Source organism: Armigeres subalbatus, chromosome 1 (assembly GCF_024139115.2).
Source record: "Armigeres subalbatus isolate Guangzhou_Male chromosome 1, GZ_Asu_2, whole genome shotgun sequence".
NCBI lineage: Eukaryota > Metazoa > Arthropoda > Insecta > Diptera > Culicidae > Armigeres > Armigeres subalbatus.
The window spans coordinates 218949293-218968421 of record NC_085139.1 but is presented as its reverse complement, the minus strand read 5'-3'; the positions used below and the strand labels follow the sequence as shown (position 1 = coordinate 218968421).

At 43.3% G+C, this 19129-nt stretch overlaps 1 protein-coding gene across 1 annotated transcript; it reads left to right on the top strand.

Moving 5' to 3' along the window:
* Window positions 1–6400: 6400 nt before the first annotated feature.
* LOC134206999 (uncharacterized) lies at window positions 6401–9692 on the top strand. The gene is made up of 3 exons (XM_062682739.1): window positions 6401–7339; window positions 7407–8481; window positions 8707–9692. Exons 1-3 carry the CDS (start codon window positions 6401–6403, stop codon window positions 9690–9692), a joined length of 3000 nt encoding a protein of 999 aa, XP_062538723.1.
* The last annotated feature ends 9437 nt before the right edge of the window (window positions 9693–19129 follow it).

Genomic DNA, 19129 nt, shown 5'->3' with positions numbered 1-19129 from the left:
AATCTTTCACCGGCTTAAAAAGGCCAAATATTTTAGCGTCGTTGATTTGAAAGACGCGTATTTTCAAATACCACTAAAGGAAAATTCGCGCAATTATACTGCATTTCGTACCCCCAAAGGACTATTCAGGTTCAAGGTGGTACCATTTGGCCTCAAAAATGCACCTTTTACTATGACAAGGTTGATGAACCTCGCCATCGGTTTTGATTTAGAACCCAAGGTGTTTATATATCTGGATGATATCATAATTATCAGTGAGACGTTCGAAGAGCATTTGCTTCTTCTAAAAGAAGTGGCCGCTAGGCTAAGAAATGCGGGTCTCACAATCTCGGTTGAAAAAAGCCGGTTCTGTCGGAAACAGGTGCGCTATTTGGGTTATTTGCTTACCGAAAACGGTCTAAGCATTGAAAGTTGTAAGCTAGAACCAATATTGAATTATCCTAGGCCAAAGACCATAAGGGAGGTCAGGAGATTGATGGGACTAATGGGATTTTACCAGAAGTTTATACCACGTTATAGCCACCTGACAGCACCAATCACCGATTTATTAAAGAAATCAAAAAAATTTAAATGGTCTGAAGAAGCGGAAGAGGCTCTGTCACAATTGAAGGCAGTCCTCACTTCAGCACCAGTGTTAGGTAATCCAGATTATACTAGACCATTCATTATTGAAACGGATGCTTCACAATTAGCAGTGGGTGCGGCTTTGCTACAAGAATTTGACGAAGGTAAACGGATCATAGGATATTTTAGCAAAAAACTTTCGAGCACCCAACGCAAGTATTCAGCAACTGAGAGAGAATGCTTAGGAGTTCTACTCGCTGTAGAGAATTTTCGTCACTACATTGAAGGTTCTACCTTCACAGTAATAACGGACGCTAAGAGTATTACGTGGTTATTTTCTTTATCAGCTGCCAACGCAAATTCGAGACTATTACGTTGGGCTCTAAAATTACAATCGTACGATTTTACACTTCAATACCGTAAAGGGAAAGATAACGTTTTAGCAGATTTCTTATCCAGAATCGAAATACTTACCGTTACTGACAAATCATACGAAGATCTCAAAGAACATATTTTAAACGACCCAAATAACTATAAACAATTTATGGTAAAAGGTAGTAAGATTTTTAAGTTCGTTGTCGATAACAAAAAATTCACGGATCGACGATATGAGTGGAAATATTATCCACCTGTACATGAGCAGGACGAAATTCTTCGTGCGATTCACGAACCAGCGCACCTTGGTTACGACAAGACGCTAAATGCGCTGAAAGAGAAATTTTATTGGCCTAATATGGCAAAAGATACAAAAACGTTTTGCAAGGCGTGTTTGCCATGTAAAACATCCAAAACTACAAATTTCAATCCAACTCCACCCATGGGATCACAGAAAAAGTTTTGTGACCACCCCTGGCAATTAATTACGCTGGACTATGTTGGACCATTTCCCCCCGCAGGCAAAGGTCGAAGCACCTGCCTTTTAGTTCTTACAGATGTTTTTACGAAATTTGTGCTGGTACAGCCATTTCGTCAAGCTACAGCGGAAACATTAGTGCAATTCCTAGAGCAAGCTGTGTTTTTATTATTTGGGGTACCGGAAATGATCCTGACCGACAACGGTACCCAATTCACTTCGAAACATTTCGCTAATTTATTACAGCAATACGGGGTCAAACACTGGTTGACTCCATCATATCACCCACAGGTGAACAACACCGAAAGGGTCAATAGGGTAATAACAACCGCTATAAGGGCCACCCTAAAGGGAAGCCATAAGAATTGGTCGGACAATTTACAGCATATTGCTAACGCGATTCGAACTTCGGTTCATGAATCGACGAAATATTCACCCTATTTTCTTACGTTTGGCAGGAACCGTGTGTCAGATGGTAGGGAGTATGAAAGAATGAGGTCTGCTAATTCCAGCATTACAGACACCAATTTAACTGATCACGATAGGGACAAACTTTACCAAGAGGTGCGTCGTAACTTAGTAGAAGCATACACCAAACAAAGTAAATACTATAATTTAAGATCTAATAAAAAAGCACCAACTTATATTGTAGGGGAAAAAGTTATGAAGAAGAACACTGTACTTTCAGACAAATCAAAAGGCTACTGTGCTAAATTAGGAGCAAAATTTGTACCAGCAATCGTAACTAGAGTGCTAGGTGATAGCTACGAACTCGAGGATCTGAATGGTAATCCTCTGGGTATTTTTCATGCCAATTTTATGAAGAAATTTTGAATTAAACTACATTTTACATTCGGTGAAAACTGTCTGACAGTTTTCTAAATTCCGCATGAGAAATCGTGAAAACTATTTTGACAGTTTTATAAATTCCGCATGAGAAATCGTGAAAACTGTTTGACAGTTTTATAAATTCCGCATGAGAAATCGTGAAAACTGTTTGACAGTTTTCTAAATTCCGCATGAGAAATTGTAAAATTATTGGACAGTTTTAAAATTTTGAATGAAACAAGAATTTTATAAAGCTATGAGATTTTCCAATAGGAAATGTACAGAAACCAGTTGAAATGAAGAAAAACTGCATCACAGAATAAAAAAAAAACGAACTCAATTAGATAAAACACAGTTTTCAATCGTAAATCCAAAACAAATTTCTGTTAGCGCAAAGAACTACAGACTAGAATTAGTTCCTACTTCTTAAAAACTATATTAGTGCTAAAGCTACGTTAGTCGATACTTGGAAGTTACTCACGGTTTTAAATCCCTCGCAGATTCCGAGTTACGGGTCATCAATTAAAAAAGGCCGATGTAGTTTGGTGCGCCGCGACTGCCGTTAATCAATCGCCGGGACAATCACCAATAGTTCCTACGCGCCGAGTCCGCCGTCGTGTAATCCATTAATCCTAAAAATACATTAGGTTACATTATTCGTTCGGAATAAGTTGTTTAGAAATAGATGATCGTAGCCTCAGGATACAGGAGTAACATACGGTGTTTGTCATCGCGTTGCCTCGGAATATAGATCTTCCGAGTACGGAATATAGAGTACTTCCATTTCCATAGTCACAGGTGCAGAATAGTTGTCACGTGCTGGGCTAAAATTCCGTCACATGGCGAGGTAAAGCGCGTCGAATAGCAAAACTTGCGAAATCCATCCTAGGTACAGCATCAAGCGACCGCGTCATCAAGGTCATGTCATCCGCGGGGTGGTGTAGCAATTCGACAGCTATACAATGATCTCTCTCGCGTTCTGGAGTTTAATAGCCATTCCATGGTTTATTCCCGCATTCACCAGTATCGAGCCGAACAAGAATTGAGTCGCGTCAAGGTCAAACATAAGTCAACCGCGTGGCTACTAAAAGTAGTAAGTCTTTGCAGCACTAGTTCATTTAGGAAATGGTCGCCGTGCAGAATTTTCCCTCGATGGTAACCTAATTAAAGAAACCAGAAAGCAATTAATTCCTAGAAAAGTAAAAGTTAATAAATACTCCCCCCGTTCAACACAATTTTTCACACTCGCGACCCGCGACGCGTGCACCACCGATCGAGAATCACTTTACTTTCACTTTTATTTTCGTTTGTTTAGTTTCCGGTTCGTTATGTCAGTTCGCGTGCGATGTTTTCAGAAAACGTCACGATGACAGTACGATGATTTTCAGTTGTTAGTGTTGGCAATGTTTATTGCATGCAATAAATTTATGCTGTCAGTTTGAATTTGATGGGAATAGAGCTGTTCGATATTTTTTTAGCAGATTCTTATTAAAGTCAAACAAGTTTGATAATAGGATTTGTATACGTTTACGTTAGAGAAGAATCAATGATTGAATTGGACTTAATGTTCTGATTATCATTGAGGATTCACATTAGGTAGCGCTTGACGGCCATAGGGTCAAACAAGATTTGATGATGCAGTCAACCGCAAATACAGTTAGGAATCAAGATTATTCATGTATCAGCGAGGAAGCTGATGAATCAATCGCGGTTCATTACGTTAGAACATCGATTAGTAAGTGGTTTAACGATAGACAAGATCTATTGTGCTAATCGTGGTTCGAGATTGTGTTGGTTAATGCTCTATGAACATCATTGTAAAACGAACATAAATTTGCATTTTGATTCAACTGTGGAAGTATACTTTTGGATTAAGTGAAACAATTTAGGAGTTATGAAAATTTGATCAGAAAATCTGATCAAATTTTCATAAAACCGGTTGGTGTGATGTAACGCGGTGTGGATTTGTTGGAATAATTTTATTGGATTTGCTTAAAGCTTCAGACGTTTTTATCTTTTTAAGCAAAATCATTTGTAAATATATTATGAAATAAAATTATTATTTTTAATTATTAAATAGCTTTGACGTTTTTATCTTTTTAAGTAAAATATCATTGAAATGAGTTGAAGCTTAATTATTAGTAATAAATTATTTTATGCTTTATTTTTTTGTTGTTGTAATTATTAGATTATTTTAATTTAATTAGCTTTGGACGTTTTTCTCTTTTTAAGCAAAATAATGCTTGAATTCGTCAAGTCGGCTTGGCGATTCACAGTCCAAAGCGAGACCATAATATTATCAGTATTTGCCCGACTATTTGACTGTCTTGGGTGAGGAAATATTTGGAGCGGTTTGCGTCTCGGCTAAGCAAAGTGGTATACTGTTTCAGTGAGTGCAGTAATGGCTCCTGAAACTAGATAGCTCTTTTTCAACCATTTGCTTGATCCTGGGAAGGCGCCAAATTGATATCGCCATTTGAATCTGTGTACATAACCAGTAATTGTCCTTCAAGGTTTCTTGAAGGTAGAAATCCTTAAGCTCGTTCATTTTCGCTCGCACTAGAGGAAGAGAAGTATCGCGGTTTCCAAGTTCCGAACAATTTAAGTTTTCTACAAAGTGAAACGTGTTCCTTCAAAGTTTGCAGAAGGTAATAATTGAGAACAGTGGTGTAAAGTGAAGTGCTTGAAACAAAATCTTTTGGTGTCTTCCAGATAGCTGCTTATTTCGGTCAGTGCGTCTGACACTTTCGCGATTCTCTCCATTTGTCGGAGTAGATATTGAGACAGAAAAAGGTAATTCTAATTTATGACTTTAATTTTGCACGACTAACGTTTGCCATTCGCGTTGGACTTCCAGCGCGTAGGCGCTTTTTGTACGGGCTGGAATTGTGTAACGACCAGCGGAGTCGAATTGGGGTTCCGTCCTTTTGCTGTGGGTCGCGGTGCGACCAAATTGAGCTTAATGTGTCCGCTAAGGCCCGCCTTCCGAGGTAGTCAAACGGAGGGGAGTGAAGTTCGTTTAGTTAGTCGAGCGAAACTCACCCGACAGTCGCCTAAAACTGTCGATAAGACCACCATTTCGCTACAACCCCCCTGGTGGTCAGGTGTCGAGAGCGCGGTTCCCGTACGTCACCAATTATCGTACGCTGAACCGAACCCGAACCGAGAATTAGTAGCTTTCTTTTAGTCCTCGCCCGGTGAATCGGAAAGGTACGTGAAGCCGGGTCGTAAGGGAAAGTGGGCTACTAGTTTGAGGGAACGGTCATTCCGGACGCTCTCGACGGTTTCAAAGCGGAAGCCTTCCGTCCAGCCGCCACTCCCTCCGCACCTTTAGTTCGGCCATTTTGACACAAGCTCACGCCGCCATCGTGTGGAGCATCGAACGCCCACTGGCAAGTCGCCGGTACTACGACGCCATCGCGACAACTGCGTCACCAGCAACGAACCTTCGTCTTCGGAAGAACCTTCGTCTTCGGCACACCGCCGGAAGAACCTCCGTCTTCGGCACACCGCCGGAAAACCTTCGTCTTCGGCGTCCCGCCGGAAAACATCGTCTTCGGCACTCTGCCGGAAAGCCCTCCGTCTTCGGCACTCGCCAGAACCCGTCATCGCTACCAAAAATCCTGCGCAGGTACGTGGAAACTTGAATAATCATGGCCATGAATTAGTTTCGCCCTAGCTAGTACAAAACCCCGTCCAACCCGAATGAAGTCGTCTGAATAAATTTGTTGAATTTGAAGCTCTGAGAGTAAATTGATTTTGTTTCGGCAGTTCCGTGAGAACCTGCTGTTCTCTTTTACGTTTCCGTTATTTCGTTGGTAAATTGCATCTCAGACTTCGATTCCTCTTTTGATTTTGCGTTTATTGTTGAGCGAGCTTAAGTGATTACAAGGGTAATCAGGGCAAGGGATTTTAGGGTGGTTTCCCAGGTAACAGCGGGTGATTTTGAAAATTCAGCCAGCAACCGTTCGAGGATTTCCCCTGAGGAATTGTCTCAAAAATAGTCGGGCAAGTCAACAGACTGGTGGTCTCTCGTACGCGAGAGTGGCGCTAAAGCCACCAAAGTTTAAATAATTCCCTCAGACGATTTGCGAACGGTTACAAGTTCGATCTACCGAAGAAAGTATATGCGAAGAACACTATGCTGCTACTACGATGCGCAATTCCGCAGGGCGGTACATTGTGCGTCTTCCGAGAGCTGAAGATTCCGAAAAGGTTCTCGGAGAATCAAGGTCGATTGCCGATCGTCGCTTCCTGAGCTTGGAACGGCGATTAGATAGAGATCCTGCTACCAAGGACTCATACCATCGATTCATGGAGGAGTATCTTCAGCTTGGTCACATGCAGGAAGTACCAGAGCCTGTAGATGATCGAATTGAACACTCCTACATCCCCCACCACGTCATCTTCAAGGAATCCAGCACTACCACGAAGGTCAGGGTAGTTTTCGACGCGTCATGCAAGACCTCGTCCGGCTATTCTTTGAACGACACGCTCCTTGTTGGACCAGTCGTCCAGCAAGACCTCTACTCCATCTACACGAGATTCCGCACAAAACGCATTGCCATAGTAGCAGACGTCGAGAAGATGTACAGGCAGGTATTACATCATCCCGACGATCGCCGTCTCCTTCGTATCAGCTATCGCAGATGTCCATCCGATCCGATCGCTACGTTCGAACTACAGACCGTGACATACGGTACGGCTAGCACACCGTTCCTTGCAACGAAGACACTCCAGCAGATTGCCATCGACCAGGCGGAGTTCTATCCTGCTGCTGTCGACCCAGTGGTGGAAGATTTCTACGTCGATGATCTGTTGTCCGGCGCATCTGACGTGGAATCCGCCAAAACACTTCGCCTTCAAGTCACTGCCATGCTGGGTTCCGCTGGATTTCTGCTGAAGAAATGGGCGTCGAACACTCCAGAAGTCCTCCAGGATGTTCCGCCAGAAGATCTGGCCATCCAACCTCTCCACGATCTGCAGGATGAGCAGATAATCTCCACGCTCGGCCTATTGTGGGATCCAAAGGCCGACAACCTTCGATTCAAGGTAGAACTACCTCTCCCGGCGGCCATCCTTATCAAGCGGAAGGTAATGTCGTACATGGCCAAGATTTTGAGCCTATTGGGTCATCGCGAAAGCAAAGCTTTTTATGCAGCGTCTATGGGCATTGAAGCATGACGGTGTTCTCTGCGAGTGGGATTCTCCATTGCCGGATCAGCTGCAACACGAGTGGAAGCAGTTCCATACCACGCTTCACATTCTAGCTACAGTCCAAGTTCCTCGCTTCGTGTTTTCGTCAGTCGGTGCTACTATCCAGCTTCATTTCTTCGCCGATGCGTCCTCCGTTGCATATGGAGCTTGCTGCTTCGTCCGCACGGAATCGGCGGAAGGTATACGAGTCCAGCTGTTGACATCGAAGTCAAAAGTCGCGCCGCTATCCACGCACCACTCCATCGCAAGACTAGAGCTCTGTGCAGCACATCTGGCAACTCAGCTCTTCAAGAAGGTGGATGCCTCGCTGAAGACCACCACCACCGCCTATTTCTGGTCCGATTCCAGCACCGTACTTCAATGGCTGCGTGCCGTTCCAACCCGCTGGAAAACATTTGTCGCTAACCGCGTGTCGAAGATCCAGGCCACCACAAGTATAGACCACTGGAGGCACATAGCTGGTTCCGAAAATCCTGCCGACGATATTTCGCGCGGCCTCAATCCTCCGGACATCAATTGTTCCCGTTGGTGGCACGCCCCTTTTTGGCTCGCACTGTCAAGTGAATATTGGCCTAAGACCGTCATCGACCAGGAGAACTCCCCTGCAGCGTCCGCAGTAGGGTGCAAAGCACCGATTGTGGCAATGACCGCCGCATTATCAGATTTCTGTGGAGATCTTTTTTCTCGTTACTCTCGCTACAACAAGTTACGTCGTGTGGTTGCATTTTGCGGCCGCTACACCCAGAGTTTGGAGGAGCGCAAAGAGTTGCGCAGTTCCGGATCATCTCTTCCTCCGTTGGTCATTAGTAGCCAATTCATTTCATCGTCTATCGTACCACTCACCACTTCCGAGCTCCAGCACGCTGATTACCTGCTCTGCCGTTTAGCGCAGAAGGAAACATTCGCTGAGAAGCTGTCGGATCTCTCGAATGGCAAACGTGTTGCCAAATCATCATCACTAAAGTGGAGGAAACCGTTCGTGGATGAAGACGGTACTCTTCGCGTCGGTGGACGCCTACGTAAAGGCGCACTGTCCGTCGCAAACTAGTACCCGATCGTTCTGCCCGGCAAACATCCGCTGTCTACTCTGCTGACTAGCAGTTTTCATATTAGCCTGCTGCACGCAAGGCCACAACTCCTACTAGCCACTCTCCGTCAGAAGTTCTGGATCCTTGGCGGCAGAAATCTTGTCAAGTCCGTCTTTCACCAATGCCACACTTGTTTCCGATCCAAGCCCACTCTAGTCCAGCAGAGCACAGCCGATCTGCCGGTATCGCGAGTGTCGCCGACGCGTCCGTTCTCCGTTTGCGGTGTCGACTATTGTGGACCATTTTACGTGAAGTCAGCAGTACGAACCCGTGGCCCCACGAAAGTCTACGTGGCCATATTCGTTTGTTTCTCGACCAAGGCGGTCCACATCGAGCTAGTGAGCGATTTATCGACTCCAGCGTTCCTAGCTGCACTCCGTCGTTTAGTCGCCCGCAGAGGAAGGATCGTCGAACTCCATTCGGACAACGCCACTACCTTCAAAGGAGCTTCGCATGCACTCAACCGAGTCTATCGCATGTTGAAGACTGAAGCCGCCGATCGAAACCAAAATTTTGACTGGTGTTCCGGAAACGAAATCACCTGGAAGTTTATTCCACCACGAGCACCACACTTCGGAGGCCTCTGGGAGGCTGCAGTCAAATCGGCGAAGCATCATCTGCTGAAGGTAATCGGGAACGTCAACCTTGCCTACGAGGATCTATTGACCTTGTTGGCACAAGTCGAGATGTGCCTGAATTCTCGGCCCCTGACACCCATACCGGAGGACCCAACCGACCTAGACGTCCTGACTCCCGGACACTTCCTTGTCGGAAGCAACCTCCAAGCGGTTCCGGAATCCAACTGCAAGGATACCGCCGACAACCGTTTGGACCACTGGGATCGAACCCAGAAGCATCTGCAGCAGATCTGGTCCCGCTGGTACCCCGAGTACTTGCAACAACTGCAGTCCCGTGCAACTAAAGGTTGCAATCCGCCCGTCACCATCGAGGTGGGCGCCATCGTCATCATCAAGGAGGACAACGTTCCGCCAGCAAACTGGCCACTGGGAAAAATGTCAAGGAAAGGATGGCATCGTCCGTGTGGTGACCCTCAAGACAGCGAACGCCAACGAGGTGGTGCGCGCCGTAGCTCGCATTGCACTGCTTCCGACACCGAGAACAACGTAACAGAAACCAGGTAGAGCAACCCATTGTGGGAGAACTTGCTCGATGCTCACCTGTGTTTCTGCAAAGGTAATTGCAGGTCCAATAGTTTACCATTCTCTCGTAAGATCTACCTGGTATTTTTCTTTGTTCCCGGTAATCTACGTCGTCCACTCACCATCATCAACCTGAGGTGCCTGCAAACCCTCGAATTCGAATGCCAACCGGCTCGATATCAACGTTCGTGACTGGATGACAACGCCAGCTAACCAATTCATCGAACTACTTACGTGATATTGCCACCAACGACGAATTTGTATATAGTAGAATTAATATTTTGAAACAGTCCTGTTTCAAGGTGGCCGGAATGTTAGAAATAGTGATAGCCGTAAAAAGTAGTTTTAAGTTCAATTGAATTTTATTGCCCATCTAACGCAACCCTACACTACCCTTTTTTAATGACTCGTCTAATACTCCGCCAACAGAAATAGAGAGTAAGAGAGTCTCCCGCACGACCGATAGCCGATGGTCAACCATACAGCTGTAGCAAGAGTGGACAGCAAAATTGTAAATAAACCAGTAGCTAATAATACGTTGAAGAACAAACAACTACGGTCGGTCGTTTCTTTGGTCCCTAGATGACACAAAATTATTCTAAGTGTTCAGCTAAAAGTCCCACTTTAACTTTGCGTGGTCGGTTTGAGTGCAGTGTATTGGACTTTTTGGTGCATTGGTGGTGCATTTGGTGGAGAACTTTGCATTGCGGTGATCTTTTCGGGGCTAATTAAATTAGCGAAGCAAGTCCTTCGAGTAACGGCACGCGAGTATCGTGAACAGCGTATGTATTACTTTTCTCTTGTATGGTAGAATTCAAGACCTGAATGTTTTGGATGAATTAGAATGTCCCCAATAGTATTCTCAATAAATACATTTCATCTCCACATTTGTTTGTAATGTTTTGCTCTCCTGTCTGAAATTTCAAGAAATATGACCATAGGTATGGTCAATAATAAATAAGGCATATATGGCTTTCAATATCGATAACTACATAGGGTAAAACGTCCTATCGTTGTGGTATGTCCTAATGTTGCGGTAGTGTCAAAATAGTCCATTCTGGATATAATAGAATTGAAAACAATTGTGGATACGCTAAAACTCTTCGAATTAACGACACGAACAGCTTTTGTTTGACGAAATTCAGTTCAAAATTATGAAAAAGTAACATTTTTCATTAAAAATTTTGAATCCTTTGAGCCTATTACAGTGTTGACCCGATTTTGTCACTCCCCGATTTTGTCTACCCCCGATTTTGTCACGTTTTCGACTCGATTTTATCACGTTTTCGACCCGATTTTGTCACCCCAAAAAATGTTGTCATTCTTTTTATTTTCGTAAATAATACTACAAACAACATTGATTTTCATGAAATAATTTTCACCGCCTGTAGTTTATTACGAACGACTTCTGAGTACCTGGGAAATACTCTGTAAGCAATTTCGACAAGAAATAACGGGTACCGTTCATGCATTTGGCCTTTCCAAGGCATAAAATGATTCATATTTGTGAAATGAATTGTAAAATTGGAAATATTTTTTTTCCAATTTTGTCACATACCCTGTTTAATCACCCCAAAATTCATCAGGGGGGTGATAAAATCGGGATATTATTGTATTGCGGTAGTGCTAAGGTCCTATTGTTGTGGTATCGATCTCCATAAGAATTACATGCAATACCGCAACAATAGGACTGACCTTGAGCAAATGCCGCAACGGAAGGCAACTACTTCCTATTATTGCGGTAGTATGTTTTTATTGTGATAAAAACAAAACAACATAAGTATAGCACAATTGACGTAATATTTACGAAACTACAGTTAACGAGCCACCTATTCGACTACTGCAATGTGGAAAAAGACCAACAGGTAATTTTAAAAGAATTTTTGAAATCAATTTTGTTTTGATACAGTGCTTAACCCCTCCATAATAGGTCGTTTTACCCTAATAAGAATTAAAATTAGAATAATAAAATTTACTTATTGGGAAGAATGACCGCCACAAACGGTTAAAGTCCCACAAAAAAGGGAAACATTCAAACTCACTTCTACTATAACATATATTTCATGTATCTACTTCGTTTTGCGACGTTAGAGCTTAATGGCACTTGAGTACCTTGGGGGTGGTATCGCGGTCAAAAGAAAGCCCTACCAATCCCCTTTGAGAAAACCCCTAGGTCACGCAAGTTTATTGCGTTTATTGGATGAAAAAGTGCGGGAATCTAGCGTAGTGTAACTAAAATATGCTCGATACACTTTTCTAAAGCAGCGGTGATAATTATTGCACTACAAAACGATGTGTTATCACTAAATGAATGATTTATGTGCGTGATTAGCCTAACATCCTATGCCAATATCACCTTCGGTAACCCTATAGTAAATAGAGTAAATAGTACGGAAAATCTAAGTCGAGATAACTTACAAAGAAGTATGAGTTAAATTTTACCAAAGGCAGCCTTCAGGTACAGGCCACGGTAACGTTAATGACTATTTTTAAATTATAAACAGCCTCTGGTTATGCGTTCTACAACAGCAAGGAACTCGAATGGACAGAAACATAAATCCAGTATTATACGGCCAAGCAAATTATGCACGATTGACTTGGTCGAGATGGAGAAAATCCATTATGTCCACTAGAGAGCATCCGATGACCAATGCAATCGCAGTTAAATGTAATAATTATTACCGCATCTAAGGAACGTATCGGTTGGTGACCCCATATAGAATAACTCCTGAACGAAATGATTGCATACACATTCGAACATTTCTACCTTTAATGGCAGCGAAAACAGGAATCAGTTCCCATCCTTGGTCGTTGACTGTTACATTGTGAGTGCTGATATAGCGATGATAAACAGCCATCAATACGCCGCTAAAACGAGATTTTTTGCTATAAGGTAAAGTGGGGTAAAGTAGGTAATGGAAATCGTATAGTTCAGATTCATTAAGTTCTGCATCATTTCTGGAATTAAACTCAAATTAATTTCAATTTTAAATGTGACAGATCAATAATTTTCAAATAGTTCTGCCCATATAGCAAAATTACTTTGTTAAACCACAGAATCATTTTTTTTCAGATTTTCATTACCATTATTGTTGTCGTTGCCAGTCCATCTCATCGTGATTGTATCCGTTTGTCCATGTCGTGTATTACTATGATCGTTGCATTGTTCGGTTTGCCATTAATCCGGGTAATGTTGGAGGAATGCCTCCAAGAAGAACAAGTTGCCAGTCGTCATCAGGCAGCCGTGACGGTAAGGCGCGTGCGCGTACCCCAAACGCCACCGTATAGACCAATGCAAGCTCTAACTTAACATCACTTATTTTGACAGTTCACAGAGCTTGTTTACAAGGTGTTAGAAGAAAAATCGATAAGGGGAAAATTAAAATTCATATTTTTAGTTCAAAATTGCTTTGATCAGAGTATTTCAGTGGTATTCTTTGCATTCAGCATGAAATCAATCACAAAGGACATCTACATGCGAATAAAATGACCAAACATTTTTATCGGATGCTTCGCCGGAGACTACACGGACATTTGTAAGTACCCATTAAATGGGTCCAGAATACCCATTTTTGAAATCAGTATGGAGACGTCAAAAAATGGGCATTTTTATAACAACATAAAATGGGTAAATTAACATCAATATTTACTTTCTCTTCTGACAACGATAATGCGTAAATATTACCCGTCAATGTTTGTACAGCGCCGCCATATTTTTTTCACAGAAAGGCTAATTTCCAAAGAAATTATCATCAGCTTCCGAAGTGTACTTTTTTCAGAGTTTGTGTGATCCGAAAACAGTTGCGGCCGAAAAGCTGAACATCCATAAATCCATTGATGTAAATATAACTACAGCGGAAGTATGGTATTGAGACAAAAAGTAAGTTTTTTCTATCCGCAATACATAACCATAGACTTTCCTATGATTTCTTTGGTTTGTTACAGTAAATACAGTTCCGGATTCATGCGAACAGGAATACCATCCCCTGCAGTTTGGAGCCCGACGAATCAACATCATTTTCGGCCAAATTGGGGAATATCATGTCACGAGAGGAAATATGCCATTTGCGGAATGAGAAGTTGGGAGCTGTGATCGTTTCCAATTGAAGAGGAAGCTTATGTCAGCTGTCGACTGCAAGATTCAATCAAAATGTTTTCAAAACCCGTAATAAATGTTTTCTTGATTTCTAAACCATTCCTTAATTACACAAATCAATTTAAGAGCTTATTCGAAAACTCACAATATTTATGATACATAACCTCAAATCTACAAAAATAAAAATTGGGGCATATTTACCCATTTTGCAAATAAAATTCAGGAGCACAAAATACCCATTATTTGAAGTTCAGGGGAAATACTCATTAATGAGTAAATCGTGTTTACTCATTTAATGAGTTATGCCGCTTTTCTTCAAAATGGGTACGAAAATACCCATTAATGGGTACTCGAGAGCTTCCGTGTAAGTCCAGGTGAAATAGCTCTGTGAACTGTCAACCTACGTCATCATGCACTGGTCTATGGGCTGCGGATCCGGCGACTGACGAGGGTTTGGTGGAGGGGCTGGGAATCGAACCCATAACCATTCGCTTGTAAGGCGAACCTGTAGCCAACTATACGTTACGGGACCCCCCTGACAAAAAGGTTGAGATAGTTAAAATTATGTCGAAATTCAAATCAGCATTACTTTGTGTAGAATAATCCAATTTGGATGAAACCAGGACCATCAGAAGCGGACACTCTTCTAGAATACTGTCTCTATACAAAACCTGAGATAGATCCATGGCCACCGGAGATGGTTCAGGTTTTTCGATGGTATGTTTAAGATATTCAAGATTTTTTCCACTGCTTGTCATTTTATATGACGTTTACTTTCATCATGTTTTATTATGCATCTCGAGATAAAATAGAGTACTGCGGCTTCCTGCTGGTTGCATCTCAGGTAATCGCAACGGTCACTAAACGCAACAGATTCAATGAAAATCTCACCCACCGTATGCACTTGCCATGATAAACACTCTCCATGTACTCAGTAACTCCGGTTGCCTCTCACTAATACAATCGAGCACTGTTGTCATTTCACAAAAACACGTGGTTTGTTTTGAGCAGGAAAAATCTCCCTGTCTTTTAACAACCCGGCAGTTGTCTTGACGTTTACCTTCGCAATCGAGCCTGCGAGTGTTAGACCGCCGCAGCATTCTAGAAAAAGATAAGCGCGATAATATTCCTTCTCCAAAAACTAGAACTAATATGCCGGCCAATGGTGACTGTAGATCTATAATTCATCAAAACTACGCAGAGATATGACCATTTCTGTAAAAACGGTTCCGGGAATATGATGAAATGATAACGGATCGGAATAATTCAAATATGAGTATCTAACTTCATGGCTTTGCGAGACGATGATTACAGAAACATTTCCAGAATGATAGTGTCTACTGCCACCCAAATACAAGAAAGATGTCGAAAAGCCATCAGAAAGATTGTGTATATATACTGCGCACCACTTCCAAGTGTACCGCTCTCACCGCCATACACGTGAAAACGGCAATCTACAGTCACCTACATTGCGTCGAATCTTAAAGCGACACTGACCCCCATGATCATTAAGACAAACCTGACACAGTTTCCACCTGGCAACGACTGTCATCCGATCTGCATAAGATAAATTCTTGATGTCCTGACAGAACCACAGTCGGTGGTCCGAGCGCTTACATACCTTGCATGGCTTCTGCTGCTTCCTGTAGGTCTCGTTTACACCGGAAGACATAACTTCGCTAGGACTGTACCGTTTTCCTGTCCGAGTTATACTCGATGTTGATGTTCGCTTCGCAGGCATCAGTCACAATGACCGACAGAAAATCGATAAACGGTCGAAGTGTCGCTGCGTTCTTCTTCCCCTTGTATAGTGGACCCATAAGCTATTTTATAGAAAGCTCAAATGACAGGAGACCAAATACTAATATTTACATTTTACAAGGAACATTTGCGAAAATGAAATGAAATGATGTTGATGATGACGAAATGATGATGGTTTACATGCAAATTTACCAAAACAAAGACCGAGCCGTCCACTCAAAATTTCGATCAGCTGTTCGAATCTGTCTCATAAAATGGCTTATTGCCGTTTCTCCGTCCAGAAATTTGTTATCTTGATCTTGGATAAGGATCGGGTTAACAAAGTGGAGAGTGAGATCTGCTGCTTCCAAGTGATCGCACAACTGTTCCGCAGCGTTTCCGAACGATATGAAACTAGCCACACAGCAAATAATTTTGACAACGACGTGTAAAATTGCAGCGAACCCTATCAAACGAATTAGGGAAGATCCATAAAGTACGTCACGCAAAATTTGGTGATTTACAACCCCCCCTCCCCCCTTCGTTACACTTTATGTATTAAACCTCTAAAATCTTTGTATGAGTCGTCACGTTGGTCGGAACCCCCCTCCCCCCTAGGAGCGTGACGTACTTTGTGGTTGGCCCCTTAGCATTTGATATTCAATTAAATTTGATTGAATTTTACAAGCAAACACTGATTGAATTTATTTCGATTCAAAAGAACAGTAAGATCGGTTGAATGTTACGTTTATTTGCATGCTCCAAATATGTGCATGTAAATACATTTAAAATCACAACATATTTTTATCTGTGCAGTTCGTCGGCTCTGGGTGGTTCCAGTTTGCGAGCCTTTCCCAGATGGTTCTGCAGTACCTACTCTGGACATCCGTTAAACTGACGTAGCTTCGCGATCATGCGGGCAACGATTTTTGGGGAGATAAGTTGACCACGAACCGATTCAAGCGCCGGTCCCTTCAAGCAGTCTTGAAGTCTCACCACGAAGTTCTCCACGTCTGAATATCTGCAAGCTTCGTTGGACGCCTGATATGCTCCGATGAAAAGCGGCCACTCTTCGGGTTTGCCGGAGAAATTGGGAAGCTTCTTGGTTAATCCGCTACTAGTGGCCAATTGACCCTAGCTCGGTTCTTGTTGCGGCTGCCCCAGTCCGTTTGGGGTTGTCACGTTGCTTTCCCTTTCATTTTCCGCATCGCTTTCACTTCTTCCTGAATGATTTTCTTCGAGGTCTTTGGTTTTCTGAGCATACAGCTTCAGGCTTGCTTCCGTTAGCTAGTCGACTTCTCCAGAAAAACCTTCTAGGTCGACTCTTTCAGAAAAAGCTTCTCGCGGATCCACTTCCGTTTTCTTTCAGCCATTGTCTGTTTCCGCTTCCCTCAGCTTCGGTTCCACAGACGACATATGTTCCTGATGGGCTTGATCCATCTTTTGAATGCGGCTTAGATGTTCCTTCTTCTCCTGCAGCTCCCTTTGGAAGTGAAGGTTCTTCTACTCAATCTCTTTCTCGCGAAGCTCTCGATCCTGTTGTAGCTCATTTTCTCGCACCCCACGGTCCATGACTATTCTCCGTTCACTTTAAAAGAATTTTTGTATGTGCTAACCAGGTGACTGAAGAGAAGACTCAGACGCCTACCCACTATTCATTGAATATGACGTACAATGTTTTTGTTTTGATCTCGTTTAATTCATAGTAACAAAGCTTCGGAAGTATCGACGGGATATTTTTCGACATAAAAAAGCCAAACAAACACAAAAGGCTCGATATACCTGAACTAATTACAAGGTTTTTCCAGGACAAGTTAATTGCCGATAATTAGCACTAACTGCGCACAAACCAATCACCCAAAATGAGCAGCTGAATTCTGGTATACCACCCAGAAACTGGGTACCAAAAACAGAAGTACCAAACACGATGTTGGGTAGAGTGCCATTGTACCGCGGATGACAGGCGTTTCACCCTACTGGTGCTAACGTAACACTTATTGTTCTTACAATCGTCAAAGGGTTACCCATCTTCAGGAGTCAGGACAATGTCCTGAAGATGAGTGACATCGCGCCCAAAACCGGTCGATCGAAAGGTAATTTTTAACTCCTTTGACGATTGTAAGAACAATAAGTGTTATGTCTTGTCTCGGGTCGCGTCTTTGTGCCATTCTCCGTTCCTTTAAAGCATTCTTGATCTCCAACTCCTTCTCGCGCAACAGACTCCGCATTTATGGCTTTGATCCTTTTTCCACGGACGAAGGCAAGGCCGGTAATCGAAGCTCGTTGGACTTCATACTTGCCCGATCCGAATCTTCTGGGACCTTTTTTAAACAGACTTGGCAGACACCTTCCGAATAAAACCATTTCTTGTCCTTCTTTGGCGCCACCGTAACTTTCACGCAGCGCGGGAGCAACCAATGCTCACATCGGTCACACCCGATTTTCATTAACTTCTTGTCGCAGCTGGTCTTTGCAGCAGGTCAAAAACTGGAATGAATATTTTTTTATTATTGCTTGTGTATAATTATTTTTAATATAAGTGCTCATTGCCCACTCTTATAGTGCCCTTCTTCCTCGCAATTCCAAATCCGTTTCAACTTCTTCCTTTCACTTCTTCATGAGAGTTAACGACAAACTGGCCTAGGAAGGGATGTCAACTGCATCCGAAGGACGCGGGAAGGCGAGATGATTCTCGTCTTGAAGCGAGATGCTGCTCAGAAAAGTTCTGAGTACAAAAAGTTGACAGAGGAGCAAAGTTTCAAACATCCAGTGCAAGGGCTTGGATGAAGTAACCGAGGCCAGAGACCTGGTCGACGCCCTGAGAGATCAGTGCAATGTCGAGATCCAGGAGTCTGCGGTTCGGTTACGCAAAAGCTACGCGGGAATGCAGGTTGCCTCATTCCAAGTACCTCAGGCTGAGGCCAAAAAGGTAATGGATTGGGCTAAACTGAAAGTAGGTTGGCCGGCATGTCCGCTAAGTAGACCTGCTTCAGGTGTCTTGGCAACGGTCATAAGTCTTGTGACTGTAATGGACCTGATCGCAGTAAGCTATGCCGTAGGTGTGGAGCTGAAGGCCACCAAGCTCGCACCTGTCAGGCTGCACCAAGGTGTCTGATCTGTCCCCCGGGTACAGACAACAAACACCTTACCGGTGTCCAGGCCTGTCCGGCCTCTAGAAGGATCCAGACACGCAGGTAACACAGCTAAACCTGAACCACTGCAAGGCGGCTCAACTGCTGCTACAACTGTAGCCTTGCTGTCCGATCCATACCGCATCCCTGCTGGAAACGGCAGTTGGATTGCGGATAAGTCTCAGATGGTGGCCATCTGGACGTGCGGGCGATACCCCATCCAGGAGATATTATCATCACCTGATGATGAGGGTTTCGTCATAGCAAAGCTAAACGTTGTTTACTTTTGTAGCTGCTACTGTCCTCCCAGGTGGAGTTTACTAGGGTAGTGGACATTCTTGCAGCGAAACTAACTGGCTTAAAACCATTAGTTGTAGCAGGCGACTTCAATGCGTGGGCAGTGGACTGGGGTCCCGGTCCACAAACGCTAGAGGTCATACCGTGCTAGAGTC

Coding starts and splice junctions, on each gene's coding strand:
- LOC134206999 (XM_062682739.1), top strand. CDS start 6,401: ATGCGCAATTCCGCAGGGCGGTACATTGTGCGTCTTCCGAGAGCTGAA. Junction 7,340..7,406: donor CCATCCTTATCAAGCGGAAG/GTAATGTCGTAC, acceptor CTTTTTATGCAG/CGTCTATGGGCATTGAAGCA. Junction 8,482..8,706: donor TCGCGTCGGTGGACGCCTAC/GTAAAGGCGCAC, acceptor AGCCCACTCTAG/TCCAGCAGAGCACAGCCGAT.